This window comes from Chrysochloris asiatica, unplaced genomic scaffold, assembly GCF_000296735.1.
Source record: "Chrysochloris asiatica unplaced genomic scaffold, ChrAsi1.0 scaffold00100, whole genome shotgun sequence".
Lineage (NCBI taxonomy): Eukaryota > Metazoa > Chordata > Mammalia > Afrosoricida > Chrysochloridae > Chrysochloris > Chrysochloris asiatica.
This window is the reverse complement of record NW_006408618.1, coordinates 3456687-3474756: the sequence shown is the minus strand read 5'-3', so window position 1 is coordinate 3474756 and position 18070 is coordinate 3456687. Positions and strand designations below refer to the sequence as shown.

The following is an 18070-nucleotide window of genomic DNA, read 5'->3' as shown; positions in this document are numbered from 1 at the left end:
CAACCCAAAACAGAAACATAAAACTTTCTTATAACTGGCATATTTCTTTTCCAACTCTATCCTCTATCAACTACTTTGTTTCTACATATTCAAAATTAAATTTAATACTCTGATACAATAAAATGGCTTGGAGTAGTTTACAACTTACATAAAATAAAACTCAACTAAGTTTAGAGGTAAATATGGTTCTGAGTAAAGCAAGAACAAGTCATTAGAAAGAATCTTTTTGCCTAAGTACAATGTTACCATTCACACCAATGCTACATACGATACCGGTAAGAAGATCAGCGATCAGAGAGAATAAAAAGGTGCACCTTGGAATGAAAACAGATTACTATATACTGTCATCTCTCTTACTTAGAATACTGGGCAGCTCCTTTGCTCTTAAGTGCCATTTGATGAATGAGAACAGTCCCAGTAGTTGCAATTCCTCAGCATTATTTAATGACAATTCAGCTCTCATTGCTAATATAGTCCCCCTTCACAAGGTGACCTGTGCAAGGTAAGATTTGGTAATGAGTTTTCAGCATCAAGAGAGGTATTCTCCATGCATTCACCAATACAGCTATTCACTGAAGTAGCTAGAATAAGACTAATTCCTATGACACTACAGTGATGTTAGCTAAGAACTAGGGCAATGTCACAGTGAACCTGGATAAAAATCTTGGGATAGTTATTTAAAATAATAGTGTCTCTTCTAACTAAAACAGGGAAATTGCTTTTAATTTGTTTAAAAGTTAGCCTAGCCTGGCTTGAATTTTCATGAACTTCATGGCTCTGGCTAAGCCAATTAAGAAGAGAGAACCAGCGAACATGATTATGTTGATGTGGTCCTACATAACTGGGAAGCACTCCATTCACAGTATCAATACAGTAAAAACCTATTAGAAGTGACAGAGAGGGGGATCCACCAAACGCTCTTTGCATTTCCACATGAATCCAACAATCCCTACTTCATTTAAGATGTTTGTTACTAAACCTGGAGTCCTGATGAATGCTGCAAAGTGTCTCTTTACAGAAATTACTGCACTTCACCTTTACAATTTGGTAATAGTTTAAAAAGCTCTATTTTTCACATATAATCTAAGAAACTAACAAAGCAATAAAGAACTTTTCAGTATACTATTTCTCAAAAGTAGGATGGATTTAATATTTTTGGTAGGCTTAAAAGTTCCATCCAAAGCAGCATATTTTATACTTCTCACCTCCCCGTCTTTTTATTAAAGGCAAAAATCTGACTATTGGAGCCTGGATTACAGATGAAATGTAATCCTATGGAGTTTTAGTCTAATTTCAATTCCATCCTTTTTATGCCACAGATCATAGCCAGCCCCTAGGATGGCTCCTGAAGACAGTTTTACCCTATCATGTTCTTGCCCAATGAAAACGGATAGCCCAGTCTATATCTGTTAAAGAGAAAATACAGCCTCAGCACTCTCTATGGGTAGGCTCTTAGTCACCCTTTGCATTCTAGCACATCATCAAAGAAACGCCACTCTTTTCACCCTCCTCTCCACATACCACAAAGCGTTCTCAGGAAGAGAGCAGACAACTAGAATTCTCACAAATGGCTCACACTGCAGACATGACCAGCCCCTCTCCCAAATCTCTTTTACAACCATCATCTGTGCTTCTGCACTAAAACAATTTCTTAAATCACTACATATTTAAATACTTTTTAAAAAACTAGCAATCAACAAAGAGAAGCCAGATTTTTTGTTTTTAAAAACTACATGCACTGTAACTTGTAAGCATGGACTTGCCAACAAACCTAATATTCCTTCTCTTCCCTCTGCACACTAGACAGGACACCCAAAGTACTACATGTTTGGTTCTTTCTTACCCTCAGTGCTGGAGGTAAGAATCTCAGAAGTACCTAGAATTGCCAAAAAGATCCCTTGAAGTTTAAAAAAATCTTAGGAATGAGTAAGTAACCAAACCTGATCAAAATTGATCCCTTAGTCATTTATTGCAACAGGATTGTGCATGACGTTTTCTGGTAAACGCCCTGCATTGTTAAAAATCAAAACTCTTGGAGCCATCAGCACTTTGCTGATGACCGGCTTATGAATCACTAAGTTTGCAGACCCGAATATAGATTAAGTGAGGTTTTTCTACTGGACTCAAAATATAAATTATATGTAGAAGGAAATGGAATTGTGGTTGCAGTAAGAACCATAGTGTTGAATGTCTTCAACCACAGTATTGCAGAAAAAAATGTGTGTTTAAATTTAAAACTTCATATAAAAGTTATCAAATATGCAGACCTGTAGATTTAAAAACACAATTCAGGCTCAATGTACTTGAAATGACGTTTTTGATGGACAATATTGCTGTTATGTGAAACTAGGAGCCGAAGAGATGGGATGAAACTTTGGTAGTAAGCCTAACACATTACTTCATCTGGACTAGAGCCATTTCCTAACACTTGATGATTTCTGAGCACTGGTTTACAAACACCACTCTGGAAGTTGCAGTATGGCTCTGTACTATTCAATATTTGCAAAACACAAAAACACTTCCTTCCCTGCTCCCCTCTTCCTCAATACAACACTCAAGTCCCCAATGCAGCAGTACCTATTGCACACTCTGCTGTTCATTTCACTTCGAATTGCCTAAAGCACTGCAGGTGTTACTGCCTGCTAGAATACTGCTCCAAGATGGCTGCTTACAGAAACAATCAGATAAAATCTAACAGTTCAAACAATAAGGACCACATCAAGATTATTTCTTTTTCGATAGGAAACTGCACATTTGGGCAAGGAAAGAGAAAGAAAAATTCCTCCTCATAATCACCATCATGACTACCTTCCTTCTCTTCTATGGCTGGCTGGTTCAGATGACCAAGGCTCCTGCTGCATTTTTAGATCTGGGCAATTACAGCCATCAAGATGATATGGACCAAAGTACAGTGTTCAAACATGACTGGTAGATAAATAACCATTTATCATTGTTTTGCTTAAAAAATTTTTTTCCTTATAAAGTTAACAAACCAAGGCTGTTGATCCCTGAATTAGAAAGTAGATTTGCTTGATTATTTTCTGAAGTGTGAGGTGGGAAGGAGAAAGGGAAGAGCCTTTAGTGCTTTTGTGTATGTTGCTGATCCTCTAGTTTGGCAACATGTTGGAAGCTTCTTCCAGTCTGGTGATGTGGCATTTTGTGAATCTAAGTACCAGCCCATGGCCCTGATGCTGGCTGCTTATGGCCCAAAGGGGAAGAGGGTCTGCCCCCTTCCCCTTGATGTTTCAATCTGGTCCCGTGGTGGACACAGAACCCTGGGCAGTTTCCCCAGGGACAACTGTCTCTTCTTGTGAAGGTGACTCTTCCTCAGCTTGTCCTCGAGACGTAACAGTTGTTTCAGGGGAGATGCTGTGAGGCCCCTCCAGGGGTATACAGCCAGGGTGGTTTTTACGAAAGTGCTGATTCAAGATGGCCTGGAAGGGAAAACTTTTGCCACACACATGACAATGAAAGGGTTTGTTGCCTGTGTGCTTGCGGATGTGATACTCTAGCTGATCTTTCCGGGTATACTTCTTGCCACACATGCGGCAGACAAAAGGTGTAATCCCCATGTGCAGACGCATGTGGCGATCCAGGCTTCCTTTCTGATTGAAAGACTTGGCGCAGTAGATACAGGTAAGACGGGGGTTGTAGCGGAACCACCGCTCAGAGACTTCTTGCTCTCGGAGGTATTCCACATAACCACTTACTCCCATCATTGTTGACTCTTCCACCTGTGCCAGGTGAGGAGAATAATAAAAAACATATGTTATTAAGCATATGTGTTAAAAGGAAATCTAATACTTTTACTTCTGTGAATAAGCTATATGCTTATTTTTAATGAAGAACCAAATAGGAAGTTTACTACTAAGAAATAAAGCTGGTAAAGATAATTAAAAATAAAAGAAACAAAAAACTAAGGCCACTATATTCATTTATCATAAATGAACAAGACATAAATACTTTCTGGCTGGCAAAATGTATGCTTATTGAATTTTTGCTGAAATGTGCTATTTTACAGAGGTAAAGAAAATCAGAGCCCATTTATGCCCATCTCCTTGGACCCTAATGTTTCAATCATAATTAAGATAGAATATAAAAAAGTTATGGCAGAAATGCTCTCTACAATCTGTGCCATCCAAAATGGTAGTCACTAGCCACATGTGACCAGTGAGCACTTGAAATATGGCTAATGTGACTGAGGAACTAAATTTATTACTTTAATTACTTTTAATATATATTTAAATAAAATTAAATTAAAATTAAAAATATAAATTTTAAAAATTATATTTAAATAGCTGCATGTGGCTATTATTTTATTGAACAGCCTAAACTTAAGATAATATAAGAACATTATAAATTACATTTATGACATTATCTTTAATATCAACTTTAATCCTGGAATAACCAATTTTATATAAATGTATTCAATTTGTACATAACAGCATTCCTTTTTAATCTAAAAATATTTTAGTAACATCCTAATATATAATCGTCATTAATACACTAGTCAAAGTTTAACTGACTTCTGGGCAAATTGACAATAGAGCTAGGAAAGGAAACCAAACTGAGAGATGAATTTACTTACTTGACTACTCCTATGGTCTTTTCATAACTGGATAATCAATAAGTATCAACTAATGACCATTATCCATCAAGTGCAATGATAGGCACCCCAGAGAAAGCACAAGACCTGGTTGTTTCTGATCTTGCAGACATAGTATCTCATTTTATTTACATATTTTAACTAGTGCTTTTCAATTGATCTAAACAGCTTATTATAAAGTAAATAATTTAATCTGTGATTTATATGTTATTTATCAATATCCCTTAGTTTAATAAGTTAGGTCCTTTTCCCTCTCCCCCAAATTAAATTACTTTGCGATGCAAAATTTATTTACAACATTAAAAAAAGGATTATAATAAAAGTATCATTGGAACTTTTCAGCTTTTAATTAGATAATTCATACTTAGTTATTACAGAATAACTGTTTTCCTTGTCTCTGTTACATGTGTAATTAACACTCAAAATGAGTATTCAAAACACATAAAGTTCATTTTTGTTTCTTTATGACAATTGTTTTTTTCTTTACCAACACTTTCTTTTCCTAAATTACAGTTCAAGAAAACCCCAGACATACAATTTCATCCATAAATACTTTAGTTATCTCTAAAAGATAAAAACCCTCTTATATTAGTGTAAGGAGTCCTGGTCTGGTGCTGTGGGTTAATGCACCAGACTGCAAAGCTGTTTGAACTGCAAGATCGGTAGTTTAAGCTCATCAGCTTCTCCTCGGAAACCCTATACAGGGTAGCTATGGGCCGGGACCAACTCGATGGCACTTCACAACGACAACAACATATTAGTGTAATCAAAATACTATCACACTTCAAAAAATAACAGTAATTTCTTGACACCAATCAAGATATTAGTCATGTTTACTCCAATCAGAACCATAACAAACAGTCAATGTATTTAATATCTGAAATAAATATGGGTTCTTCCTATCTGAAAACCGAAAGGGAATAGAGATAACTAACTCCTGTGAATAATTTTAAAATCTGAAATTTATACATTTTTGTTAACAAATTACATATTATAATAGCACCATTTAAAAATTGTTTTCTGATTTTTTTCAGCCTATGGGTTTCTGATGTAGGAAAATAACCACCAAGGAGTAAATTATAAGCTCTGGTAGTGTAGTGGTTATGAATTGGGATGCTAACCTCAATGTCAGCAGTTCGAAACTACCAGCTGTTCCATGGGAGAAAGAGGAGGCATTCTGCTCCTATAAAGATTTACAGCTTCGGAAACCCTGTGCAGGGTTTGGCACTGTGGGATAAGCACTGAACTGCAAACCACAAAGAAACCCTATATAAGGTCGCTATGAGTCAGAACCGACTTGACACTTAACAGAACAACAAAGAAGCAAAAACGTGGCACAAAAAGGTAAGTATTCAGCTGCTAACCCAAATGTTGGCGGTTCATATTCACCCTGTGGCTCTATGGGCGAAACACCTGGTGATCTGCTTCTATAAAGACTGTTGCTATTGTTAAGTGCTGTTGAGTATGTTCTGACTCATAGTGACCCTATATAGGGTTTCCAAGGAGTGGCTAAGGAGCGCTGGTAGCGAAGTGGTTATGAATTGGGTTGCGAACCGCAAGGTCAGCAATTCAAAACTACCAGCTGTTTCGTGGGAGAAAGATGAGGCTTTCTGCTCCCATAAAGATTTACAGCCTCAGAAACCCTGTTCAGGGTCGCTATGGGTCGGAACCGACTTGACGGCACTTAACAACAAGGAGTGGCTGGTCAGCTTTAACGGCTGACCCTGCGGTTCAAACTGACCTTGCAGTCCAGCACATTAACCCACAGCAGCTTACCGGTACTCCTCTACGAAGATTACAGCCAATAAAGCCCTATGGTACAGTTCTACTGTGACATGTGGTCACTGAGTTGAAAACAACTAGACAGCATCTAATAACAAGGGGCTTAAGTATAAAGGTAAAGAGGAGAAAAGGTCAGCACTGACTTTGATTTTATTTGAAAATGACTCATCTAGTTTGTGAATAGAGTCCTAAGGTGGTGCTGCGGGATAAGCGCTGGACTGCTAACTGCAAGGCTGGTGGTTCTAACCCATCAGCTGTTCTTCAGAAACTCTATACAGGGCTGCTATGACTTGTAACTGACTCAATGGCACTCAAAATTTGCAATTAATCATGGACTTTTTGGTTTCAAAAAATGTGTTTTGTCTCTTTTACATATATTAACTGATGATGCATTATATTATCTCCAACAGAAGCAGTTACTACTAGGTGTGGGAAGCAGCATGTGAAGTCAAGAGTTTAACAATTGAAGTCAAGAGGTTTTAGATTATTCCAGGTTTTCTGTAACATTTTTTTTTCTGCTCCCTGGATAGTCAAAACTGAATATAAAAAATGAGGGATCATTCCACTAAAATCTCTGGATGACCATGGACAGAGCAAAGATTAATCTGAGGTTCAATTTTCCTATCCAAAAAATATAAAAATAACCACTTAACTATCATATACTTTATGGAATTCTCCTGAGAATCCAACATGGTAACAGTAACTTGAAATATTTTAAATGAATAGTATAGTATAGCAATTAAGGTGATGGAATATGAGTTCAACTTCATTCTACTTATTGCATAATCCTTAACAAGTTATTACTTAATTACTCTACTCCTCAGTTCCTTATCCGTAAAACAAATATAACAAAGCATCTCTTCTCAGTTTGCTATGAACACTGAAGGAATTAATACACTAAAGTATTTAATGTAGTACTGTTAGTACTCAATAAATGCTAGGTAGTATTGAACAAGTATTAAACACTAATAACAATACCAGCTAAGATTCCCAAGTCATGTGTCAGTTTGTACTGTGGTGCTTTCATGTTGCTATGATGTTGGAAGCTAGGCCAACTGTATTTCAAATGCCAGCCAGGTCACATAAGGTGGACAGGTTCCAGTAAAACTTCCAAATTGCAACATACTAGGAAGTGGTACCTGGCTAGCTACTTGTAAAGAAACTGACCGGTGAAAACCTTATGAACAGCAATAGAACATCATTTGATATAGTGCCGGAAGTTGAGCCCCCCTTATCTTGGAAGGCACTCAAAATACTAGTGAGGACTTTTTATCTGCTAATTAAAGTGACACAGCTCAAAATGAGAAGAAACAGTTGCAAACATGCATTAATATTCAGAACATGGAATGTACAAAGTATGAATCTAGAAAAATTGGGGGTCATCACATGTGAAATGAGAAGCATAAACATGATATCCTAGGCATTTATGGGTTGGTACTGGCCATTCTGAACTGGGCATTTACATGGTATATTATGCAAGGAATGACAAATTGAAGAGGAATGTTGTCACATTCATTGTTAAAAAGAACATTTCAAGACCTGAAGCACAATGCTTTCAGTGATAGGAAAATATACATCATGGAAAATAATAGTTAATATGACTACTATTAAAATTTATGTTATCAACCACAGATGCCAAAGATGACTAAATTGAAGATCTTTACCAATGTCTGCAGTCTGAAACTGATTAATCAATCAAGATGCAATGATAATTACTGGTATTGGAATACAAAAAGCAGAAACAAGGAAGGATTGGTGGGTGGAAAATATGGTCTTGGTGATACAAATGACACTAGAAAATACATGATAGAAAATGCAAGACCAAAAACTTATTCATTACGAATACTTTTTTTCAAGAACATAAATGACATTCATATACATGGGTCTTGCCAGATGGAAGACAAAGGAATCAAATTTGCTACATCTGTGGAAAGAAAAATGGAGTTCAGTATCAGTCAGAACATGGTAGGGACCAACAGTGGAACAGATAATCAACTGCTCATATGAAAGTTCAAGTAGAAACAGAAGAAAATTAAAACAAGCCCATGAAAGCCAAAGTATGACATTGTGTATGTTGTATATATACCACCTGAATTAAGAGACCATCTCAAGAATTTGACACACTGAACATTAATAATCAGAGACCAGATGAATTAAGGGATAACATCATATATGAAGAAAGCAAAAGGTTATTACAAAGACAGGAAAGAAAGACCAAAATGGATGTTGGAACAGACTTTGAAACTTGCTTTTGAATGTAAAGTACCTAGAGTGAAAGGAAGAAATGATGAAGTAAAGAAGAGCAGAACAGAAAATTTCAGAAGGTGGCTTGAGAAGACAAAATAAAATATAATGAAACGTGCAAAGACCTTGAGTAAGACAACCCAAATGGAAGAACACACTCGGCATTTCTCAAGCTGAATGAATTGAAGAAAAGGGTCAAGCCTCAAGTTGCAATATTGAAAGACTCAATAGGTAAACTATTGAAGGATGCAGGAAGGCATCTCCAGAAGATGGAAGGAATACACAGTCATTATAACAAAAGGAAATGGTCAATGTTCAACCATTTCAGGAAGTAGCATTATAATCAAAAGTACTGAAGGGAGAAGCTCAAGTTGCACTGAAGGCATAATAAAAATGAAGGTTCCAGGAATTGATGGAATATCAATTGAGATGTTTCAATAAATAATACAATGCTGGAAATGCTCAGTAGTCTATGTCAAGAAACTTTTAAGACCACAACCTAGCCAACTAAGTGGAAGAGATCCATATTTGTGCCCATTCCAAAGAAAGGGATACAAAAGAATGAGGAAATTAACAAACAATGCCATTAAGATCACACACAAATAAAATTTTTAAGATAATTAAAAAATTGTAGCAGCAGTACATTGAAAAGGAACTGCCAGTAATTCAAACTGGATTCAGAAAAGAACATGGAAGGAGGGATATCATTGCTGATGCCACACATATCTTGGCTGAAAACAAAGAATAGCATTTTACTTGATCTACAATAAATGCCATGGAAGCAACTGAACGATGTATTATATTGGGCAAATATGCTGCAAAAGAGCTCTTTAATATGCTACAAAGCAAAGCTGTCACTCTGAGGACTAATGTATGCCTGAAGCAAGACAGGGTATTTTGATCACCTCATGTACATGTAAAAGCTGACAATGACTATGGAAGACTGAAGGAGAACTGCTGCCTTTGAAAGTATGGTGTTGGTGATAAATACTGAATATATTATAGACTGCTGGAAAAGTGAACAAATCTATCTTGGAAGAAGTACAACCAAAATGATCCATAAAAGCAAAGATGGTGACTTTGTCTCATGAATGTTGGGCATGGCATCAGGAGGGTCCAGTCCCTAAAAAAGGACATCATGCTTGGTAAAGTAGAGAATCCTCAAAAGAGAGTAAGACCTTTAAGGAGGTGAAATGACGTAGTGGCGTCCCTGCACGTGCTCAAAAATAACTGTTAGGATGGTACAGGAACACGCAGTGGTTCTCTCTCTTGCTGTAAGTCAGAAAACAACAACAGAAAGTCTTACATGAGTATATAGGCTTTTTTATAGTCTATCAAATCGCTCCATCTAGTTATGAGATGTCTCATTACTTTATGTGCATGATGGTCATTCTCACATAGTTATCACACACACTATCTGAGGGATGTTGTTGTTGTTGTTATGTGCTGTGGAGTCGGTTCCGACCCATAGCGACCCTGTACAGGGTTTCCGAGGCTGTAAATTTTTATGGGAGCAGAAAGCCTTATCTTTCTCCTGTGGAACAGCTGGTAGTTTTGCATTGCTGACCCTGGTTAGCAGCCTGATTCGTAACCACTACTCTACCAGAGCTCCTTATTTGAGGGTTAAGAGCCTTAATTATATGAATAAATTTATTGTTACTCCAAATTCTAACATTTCTTTCTACCTCATTATTAAAAAAGAAAAAAATACATTCTCTCATAATAATTGTAATTCCTTTTCTGGAACCCTCAAATTCAGCAAATAATATTTAAGTAGATAGTTTTAACACTGTCTTTATAGTATTATTATATCACAAAACCCAAAACCCACTAGTATTGAGTCAATTCCAAGTCACAGTTACCCTATATAAGGCTTCTGAGACTGGAAATCTTTACGGGAGCAGACATCCCATCTTTCATGGAGTGCCTGGTGGGTTTCAACAGCCCATCTTGCAGTTAGCAGACCAATGCCTAGCCCACAGCATCATCAGGGCTCCTTATTCTACTATGTACATAACATATATCTAATCTAATAGTTTAGAGGAAAACTGAACAAGACACTATCAGTACAATGCAGCAAATAAGACCATTAACTGTAATTTAAATGATTTATAAGATGTTGAAAGCAAAAATCCACCAGTTTTCTTCTTAAAAGTAGCAATTTTTACAACTTATTGTGTTCTACTGTGTGACTTCACCTTCTTTCTTTTAAATCAACCTTTGATAATACAGAAAAGCAAAACCCAGCCACCACTTACACTAGGTGCCAAGGAGAGCAGCAAATGAAATAGAAGAAATCACTCTTATGCTGTTGAGAACATTTAGTTTAGCAAAAGATTCAGAGAAAAAATAAATGAAATAATACAACATACAAAAATAGAACATACACATAAAAATGCATACGCAATTTGTTCACCAATTATTGATACAGATAAATTAGTAACTACATATATGCGTATATCACATAGTGTTATACCCACACAACAAGTACAAAACCAGACTCTGTCTACCCCAGGTCCTAAATTACCTGCATGTAGTTTTCAGGGGTTATTTTGTATTACTGTCAGGACTAGATTGTTTCCTACAATCACGAAAGAGTTCCATAATCTTGTTATCTTTTTCTATTCCCCAAACTCTGCTGACACCATAAGTGTATTTCCTGCATGCTCACAAGCAAGAATAAAGAAAAAAAGTTATCAAATATAATAGTCTTTTAATAAGCCCACTGCTACCTATTCTGTATCTTTCCTTTCTTATTTATTATATTCTGCTCATACAGAGGTCTAACCGTAATTCCTTAATTCATGACTACATACCTGGGAGCTGGGTTGCTTAGGCTCATCCATTCTCCCAGGAGACTCACTTCTGGCTCTGTGCCTCTCCGTCAAGGGAACAACACTGCCGGAGGGGCTAAATCTGTCGGAAGAGGAGCATAAAGGGGGCTGATAGAAAAGTAGTGTCAAAGAATTTCAAGATGGTGATGTCTTTCCCCTTTAACAAGTGGCTGAAGAAGAGGGAACAAGCAGAGCAGCATGGAAACAGAGAAATACTTTCACTGAGTAAATATAAGATAGGATTTGAAATAAGATGTCTAAAAGAAAGATTTGCCCTAATAAATTTAACTACAAAATGATTTTTCAGATAAGAGCCTACAAGCTGGTAAAGTTGAGTCCCTAGGTGGCACAACTGGTTAAGTGCTCGACTACTAGCTAAAAGGTTGGTGGTTCAAGCCCTCCCAGAGGCGCTTTGGAAGAAAAGTTGGACAAATTGCACTCAAAAGGTTATAGCCTTGAATGCCCTAGGACCAGTCCTACTTCACACATGAGGTCACATGTGTCAGAAGTGACTCAATGGCAACTAACAAGAATCCTTACACAAGTCGTGGGAGAACAAAAAAAACTGGGTCTATAAATTTTATTTCTGTTAGGTTTTTATTGTTCTCTCCCTGACTCCTATATACACCACAGACTGCTAATATGGATCATCAAGATTTAAAATGTTCATATTTAAACTGGTATTACTTCTGATACACAGAGGGACAGTAAGTACTATGCTTGAGAATGTTTTATCTATAAAGGTGATAAAGAGGAAAATACACATATTAAGACCACTTGAGGTGGATCTAGTATATATTATCTGAATTCCTGTGATGCATATGTCTCTTTTGGGACGAGGGAAAAACTAAAGTTAACAGCTTTAGACTTTGTTGTTTATGAAGTCATTTTAACTTACCTTCTAAAGGGGAAAAGAACAAATATTACCAACCAAACTGGTAATTACTCTTTCTTTTAATTGACTTGGTTTAAAACTAGCGGTATTTCCATGAAAACAAATGTTCTAACTGTGGTGTGTGAAGAAAAGTGAGGTATAAAGGCACAGTGTTAAGTGCTGTTGAGTCAGTTCCGACTCATAGCAACCCTATATAGGGTTTTCAAGGAGCAGCTGGTGGGTTTGAACTGCTGACCTTGTGGTTCACAGTCCAGTGCTGATCCTACAATGCCACACCAGGAGTCCCAAGGGCATGGTAGCACTGGTGAAAAAAAGGAGACGCTTATGTCTGTGGTAGCAGCAGTCATCGATGAAAGAAAACAGGGAGGGTATCATCAAACGACCAGTGAAAAAAACAAAAACATCCGAAAGCTTTTTTTCGGAATAACTGTGTCTATATTAACAAAGAGCAATGACTAGTACTAGTACCATATTTTCTCCAGTTTAGTCAGCAGGGGCTAAGGAAACAGTGCTACAAAGGAAAAGTGAAACTCTCCAAGGCCACCTACCTGTGTGATAACATACCAAGGAAAGGCAATGATGTCAGGCTCCCCTGATGATCAGCTCTGTGCCTGGAATTCCGTGGAAACCCTGGCTATTACTAATCATAGTGTGGCTGCAGATGCTATTCTGATTCATGGAGTGCCTATCTTTACCATAGTTTTCACAACATTGGGACTACTTTATACTAGGAGCTTCCTGCTTTGCAAAAATAAGAATAAAAAGTCTTTTGACCCATCTTCAGTTTCCTCAACAGCAACTTATTTGACCAAGGACATCAGGTAAGGAAGATGGCTCTCTGTACTACAGTGAAGTGTGCACAATAGCTATTAGGTGGACCAAAAACACCCAAAAAACTTACCTGTCAATTTCACTGCTTGTTGGCCGAACCACCTTGGCCCCTGAAGACCCTAACGTGTAATTTTCCTGTCCCACAGAACCATGGCCTGTGGTGTCAATCACCATGGCTGTGACCTCCTCTGCACTACTCCCATCTTCTCCAGAGGGCTGATTCTCAGGCCCAAGCCACTCCTCCAGATTTTCAGTTTTGATATGTACTGCTCCAAGAACCCTAACTTCATCATCAATCCGGGTCCCCCGGTCGGCTACTCCTGTCTCCACGTACCATTGGCCTGCTCGGTTGATCCGAAGAATGGGCTCCCGACTCTCTACATCAGAGCTCTGTTCAATGATCTGAGGACTGGTAGATTCCTCTGGGGGACTCAGTTCCCTGATATCCAGCACAGCACTAACCTGACCTCGCCGATTTCCCTTTGGAGTATTATGTCGTGGGCTAAGGGAGCGGTTTAGATTTGGTGTAACCCTGTGAGACTCTGGAGGTCTCTCTAGATGCTTTGTCCTCGTTTGACTTAACTCAGCTTCAACCTCAGCCACATTAATTTTAAAATGAATGCCCTCCAGGATCTGTGTACACTTGTCTATAATATGCTGCATCTGCAGAAAACTGGCAGCTGTCAGGTAGCTGATGATATCTGCCAATTGCAAGCATATCCGTCCTGTATAACAGAAAGAAAGGAGCTGTTCAAAAACAGTAGGGTTCTTGATGACCGAAATGGAGACAGTACTCATCTCATTCAAGGACATGTGATCCCGGAAATAAGGGGAACTGGCCGCCAGTACCACTTTGTGAGCCCGAAAAGCTTGTCCTTGCACGTTGACCACAATATCACAAAGACGGCCCTGCATGCGCAGCTGGTTTAGATGGCTCAGGACAGAATTGCTGAAGTCAGGAATCTCCAGTTGTATGTTCCCACCTTTCTCCATGGTCGTGCCTGAGGGTGCAGGCAGGCATTCAATTCCGCTGAAAGAGGAAAGTGTATATTCGTCAATAATTATCATTTTATTCCACTGGAATTATTCTCAATTCTAACTTTGTAATGTCAAAATATTATCTGGTAAAATTTCAAAATCTACAAGTATAGAGAGATATGAGATAGAGGTGCTAATGGGTTTTTTGTTTTTTTAGTCTAGGTTTCATGGTAAGAGAATATAACACACACATAATCATTATACTCCTAAAAATTAATGTCATGCACCATAAAAAGAGAGAGAAGTTCAACAGAATGGGGGAGGGGAACATGTAAGACTTTTTTTAAAAAGTGTTAATCGCAAGGTATTTGCAGAGAATAAAAATCACACAATTTTTTTTGGAGAAAAAAAAATACTGATGCTTTATGTTTAAAGTGACTAATAATCCCATATGGATATAAATTAAGTATCTCTAAACATGAGTTAGATCTCATAAAAAAGTGGTTTAGGTAAATTCTAGGATATGGAAAATGCTAAAGCTGGGACAAGACGCAATAAAAATGCAGAAAACAATTCATTTTTCTCTTCAGAATTAGGAAAGACTAGGTATGCCTGCTTTTATGCAAATTCAAAGTTGGGAATTTCAGGTTAGTGATGAAACTGTTTCTCAAATTTAGCTCCCCAGAGCAGGTGAAAAACAAAACAAACAACACACAAACGTATTTACCAAGTATGGCCAAAGCTTTTTAAAAAAGATTTTTTTAAAAAAAGGCTGAAAAAGCCAACCTATAACGACATGTAACAGTTGATGACACCAGTCAGTCTCAATCCTGATGGGAAGACACTGATTTGACAACTATGTTCATCCATCTATATAAATTGACTTTGCATTAATTAGTTACCTAAGACCTGTAACTTCAGGAACTTACCCTGACAAGCTCATGTATTGCCTCGTATTTACAACACACTTTAACAGTAAACAGGGAGATGTATACACTGCTTTCAAGAACCAACTTTCGCCAATCTGACCTTTTTCCAAAGCGTTTTTGTTTGTTTTGAAACTTTTAATCCAATAAGAGCCTCTGTCGATGCCATCATGAATTCAGGTGTGTTTATTTGGAGCCTACACCAGCGCCTTTTTGTTTGCTCTTTCCGGCAATTCCCCAGTGAGGAGGAAGCCCCAGGAGTAAAGTCTTTCTCTACCGTCGGCACTGGATGGGTGAGAGCTGTAAGAGGCAGAATCGGGAACGGCATGGGGTCGGCCACTCCGGTACTTGAGCGGCTTTCGTCTGCGATAGGAAGCGTGGGAGAGGGACGAAATGTCACCGAGGGGCACGGGAGGAAAAGGGAGGGGGCGCTCAGGTGAGGGGAAAGGACCCGGAAGGGGGCGGCGCCCCGGGACCCGGTCCAGGCGATCGGCAAAGACAGGCGGGGAGCCGGCCCAGAGGTGGGTGTGTGTATCGGGGTGTGTCCCGGCCGCGGTGGGGGTGGGGATGCCCCTCCCGAGGTCCTGAGGGAGGGGCCCTGCGAGGGGGCGGGTCCGGCAGCTCAGCTCTGGACCAAGAAGGTGGAAGGTCGCCCGGAGCCTTGGGTCGGTGAAGGGAAGTGGCTGCACGCCCCAGAAATGGGCTACGGCCTACACGGGGTGAGCTGGTCCCGGTGCAGGGCAGCGGGACTGGGGTGCGGGGCCCGCGCCCAGTCGAGGAGCAGCAGCACCTACCTCCGGGAGTGGAAATGGGCCGGAATGGGCCGAAACACCGTCCCGGAAGTGAAACCCCCCATCCCCTCCCCCGGAGCGGGCGACGTGCCGGAAGGAAATCACTCACCCTTACACCGCCCCTTCCCCCTCCCCCAGCGCTTTCCGTCCCTCGCGCCCCCTCCCCTCTCTTCTCTTCCGAGCTAGTTGGAAGGAGGGCGGGAGTCTTGCGTCTAGCGTGCAATCATGGTTCCCGCCCAGAAAAAACGAGGCGGGGCGGGGCTAAGGGTTAGGGGCGGGAAGGGAGGTGGGGCTGGAGGAGGAGACTAAGGGGAGGGGAGGAGTGACGCAGACGCTGGCGGGGAGCGTGCGTCATGATGTAAGAGAACCCTTATATACAGAGGCTTGGGCGCCATCTCGCTCTTTCCAGCCCGGGAATCGCCTTAATGTGGTAAGTGTTTATTAGGCTGTTGCTTACCAAGCTTTTTTTTTTTTTTTTTCTCTCCCTTTTTTGTATGTATCTCATCTTGTTCGCCAGCACTTCACAGTTAAGGTCCCCATTTCTAGATCTGATGCACCTATGCTGGCTCCTTTTAATATTCAGATGAGTCAGAATTGCGCGTTGCGTACGGATGCGACCTAAATACAGGCACACGGGTTATTGGGTATTTTGCGGAGAGGCCTTTTGCTTGCGTGCCTGTGATGAAGCTTGTGTTGGTAGGGACATCTGAGATTTGATGAATGCCAACCGCTCTGATGGTGGCGCATGCCGGCCCGCAATCTCTTGCGCTCAGGATATTCCACGTGCTTCTCTTCCGGTTTGTCCGCAGTATATACATCAATAGTTCGATCTTGGTGCTTTGGTCTTTTATATAACGAATCGGATGTACGAGGAGGGGTTGATATCCTTACGTTTTAATAAGCAGTTCCCGCAAATTTCATTATTGAAGCCCTCTAGATTTCATGTTTTTTTAGGTGAGCCATTAATGTTCTTAAATACAATTTAGTACAATTAAGATTTTAAAGCTGTAATCATTTCCTTAGGCATATAGCTAACCCACGGATACGATGTGGCCTGTGGCATCCTCCAATCAGGTAAGAACTCAGTACAATAAAAAATTGACTATGGATGTTAAGCCTATGATGGTGTAAGAGTAGTGGACAGAAGGGATTTCTGAAAGATTTTTATACTGAGGCTTTATATGAGGCACTGGTGTGTCTTAGTGGCACAGAATGTTTTGTGTCACTAATTTGGCTTTTTGTTTTGGTTTTTTTTGGTCTTCTAGTTAATGCCAAAGAGGGATGAAAACGGCTGATAAGGTAAGTTACTGAAACTAAAATTGGTTTAAAGTTTGTCTGAAAGTCACTGAAGGTGTCACCATGATGACATTTATTTGCTACTCTTGACTGTGAGAGTGACGAGAATTGATTACCACCATTGTCCTAACTGAGGCACCCAAAAGAACACTTTGAGTGGAGGGTGGGGTTTATAGAAATTGCAGCTCAGTCAATGTGGTGTTCTTCACAGGTCTTAAACAGCCTTAAACATTGGCCATGGACAAACAGGTAAGGGTTCCTTAGTAGTTAAAATCAGTTTTTTCCAGTTGGTATAAGGGAGTTGAAGTAGCATGGGGATGGTTCACATTCAGGGTTGGGAAACAAGATACTGTGATGTCTGCATAGTTCAACAGATGCATGAAGAGATACACCACTGTCTGATGTATCTTGTAGCAGTATATTTGATTAATTGTTAATAAAATAAGGAGAGTGCCAGTGTTAATCTAGTAATTTTCACCTTTTGTAGACACTAGGCTTGAATAGCAGAAGGTCGAAATGGTAAGTACAATTATAATCAAAACTTTGAGTAACTTGATTTCTATTGTATGTACGTTATTCTAATCAAAATACCTGCTTGAACTGGGTGCTAAATATATCCAGTGTAAGACAGTTATCCGGCTTTACTGATTGGTAAATGCAAAGCCTGTATGATGATAAGCAAATACTGACTACATGTGAAGGTCTTGGTAATTAGCTCTAACTGATTTCAGGCATGTGTTAGAAGTTCTTTTCAGAGAAGAAATTCTTAAGATAAAATTAAAACAACACAAGCAAAAATCCCTCTTATTTCTTAGGTGGACCTGAGTCATACTTGTCTCAACCAAGTTTATTTTGGGGTGAGTGTTAAAAATGTTACAGTAGACTGA

The 18070-nt window shown here is 39.2% G+C and overlaps 1 protein-coding gene across 1 annotated transcript; it reads right to left on the bottom strand.

Moving 5' to 3' along the window:
• Positions 1–2747: 2747 nt before the first annotated feature.
• Positions 2748–15941, bottom strand: ZBTB37 (zinc finger and BTB domain containing 37). The gene is made up of 5 exons (XM_006867057.1): positions 15891–15941; positions 15200–15396; positions 13263–14222; positions 11449–11548; positions 2748–3734 (listed from the first exon to the last, which is right to left on the bottom strand). The coding sequence occupies exons 3-5, from the start codon at positions 14183–14185 to the stop codon at positions 3246–3248; spliced, it is 1512 nt and encodes a 503-aa protein (XP_006867119.1). The 5' UTR covers positions 14186–14222; positions 15200–15396; positions 15891–15941; the 3' UTR covers positions 2748–3245.
• Positions 15942–18070: the final 2129 nt, after the last annotated feature.

Bases quoted from the DNA above. Each gene is read 5' to 3' on its own strand.
- ZBTB37 (XM_006867057.1), bottom strand. From the start codon at position 14,185: ATGGAGAAAGGTGGGAACATACAACTGGAGATTCCTGACTTCAGCAAT. The intron at 11,549-13,262 runs GTAAGTTTTTTG...CTCTTCCGACAG, and splicing joins ACAAGCAGTGAAATTGACAG to ATTTAGCCCCTCCGGCAGTG. The intron at 3,735-11,448 runs GTATGTAGTCAT...CACCTGGCACAG, and splicing joins CTAAGCAACCCAGCTCCCAG to GTGGAAGAGTCAACAATGAT.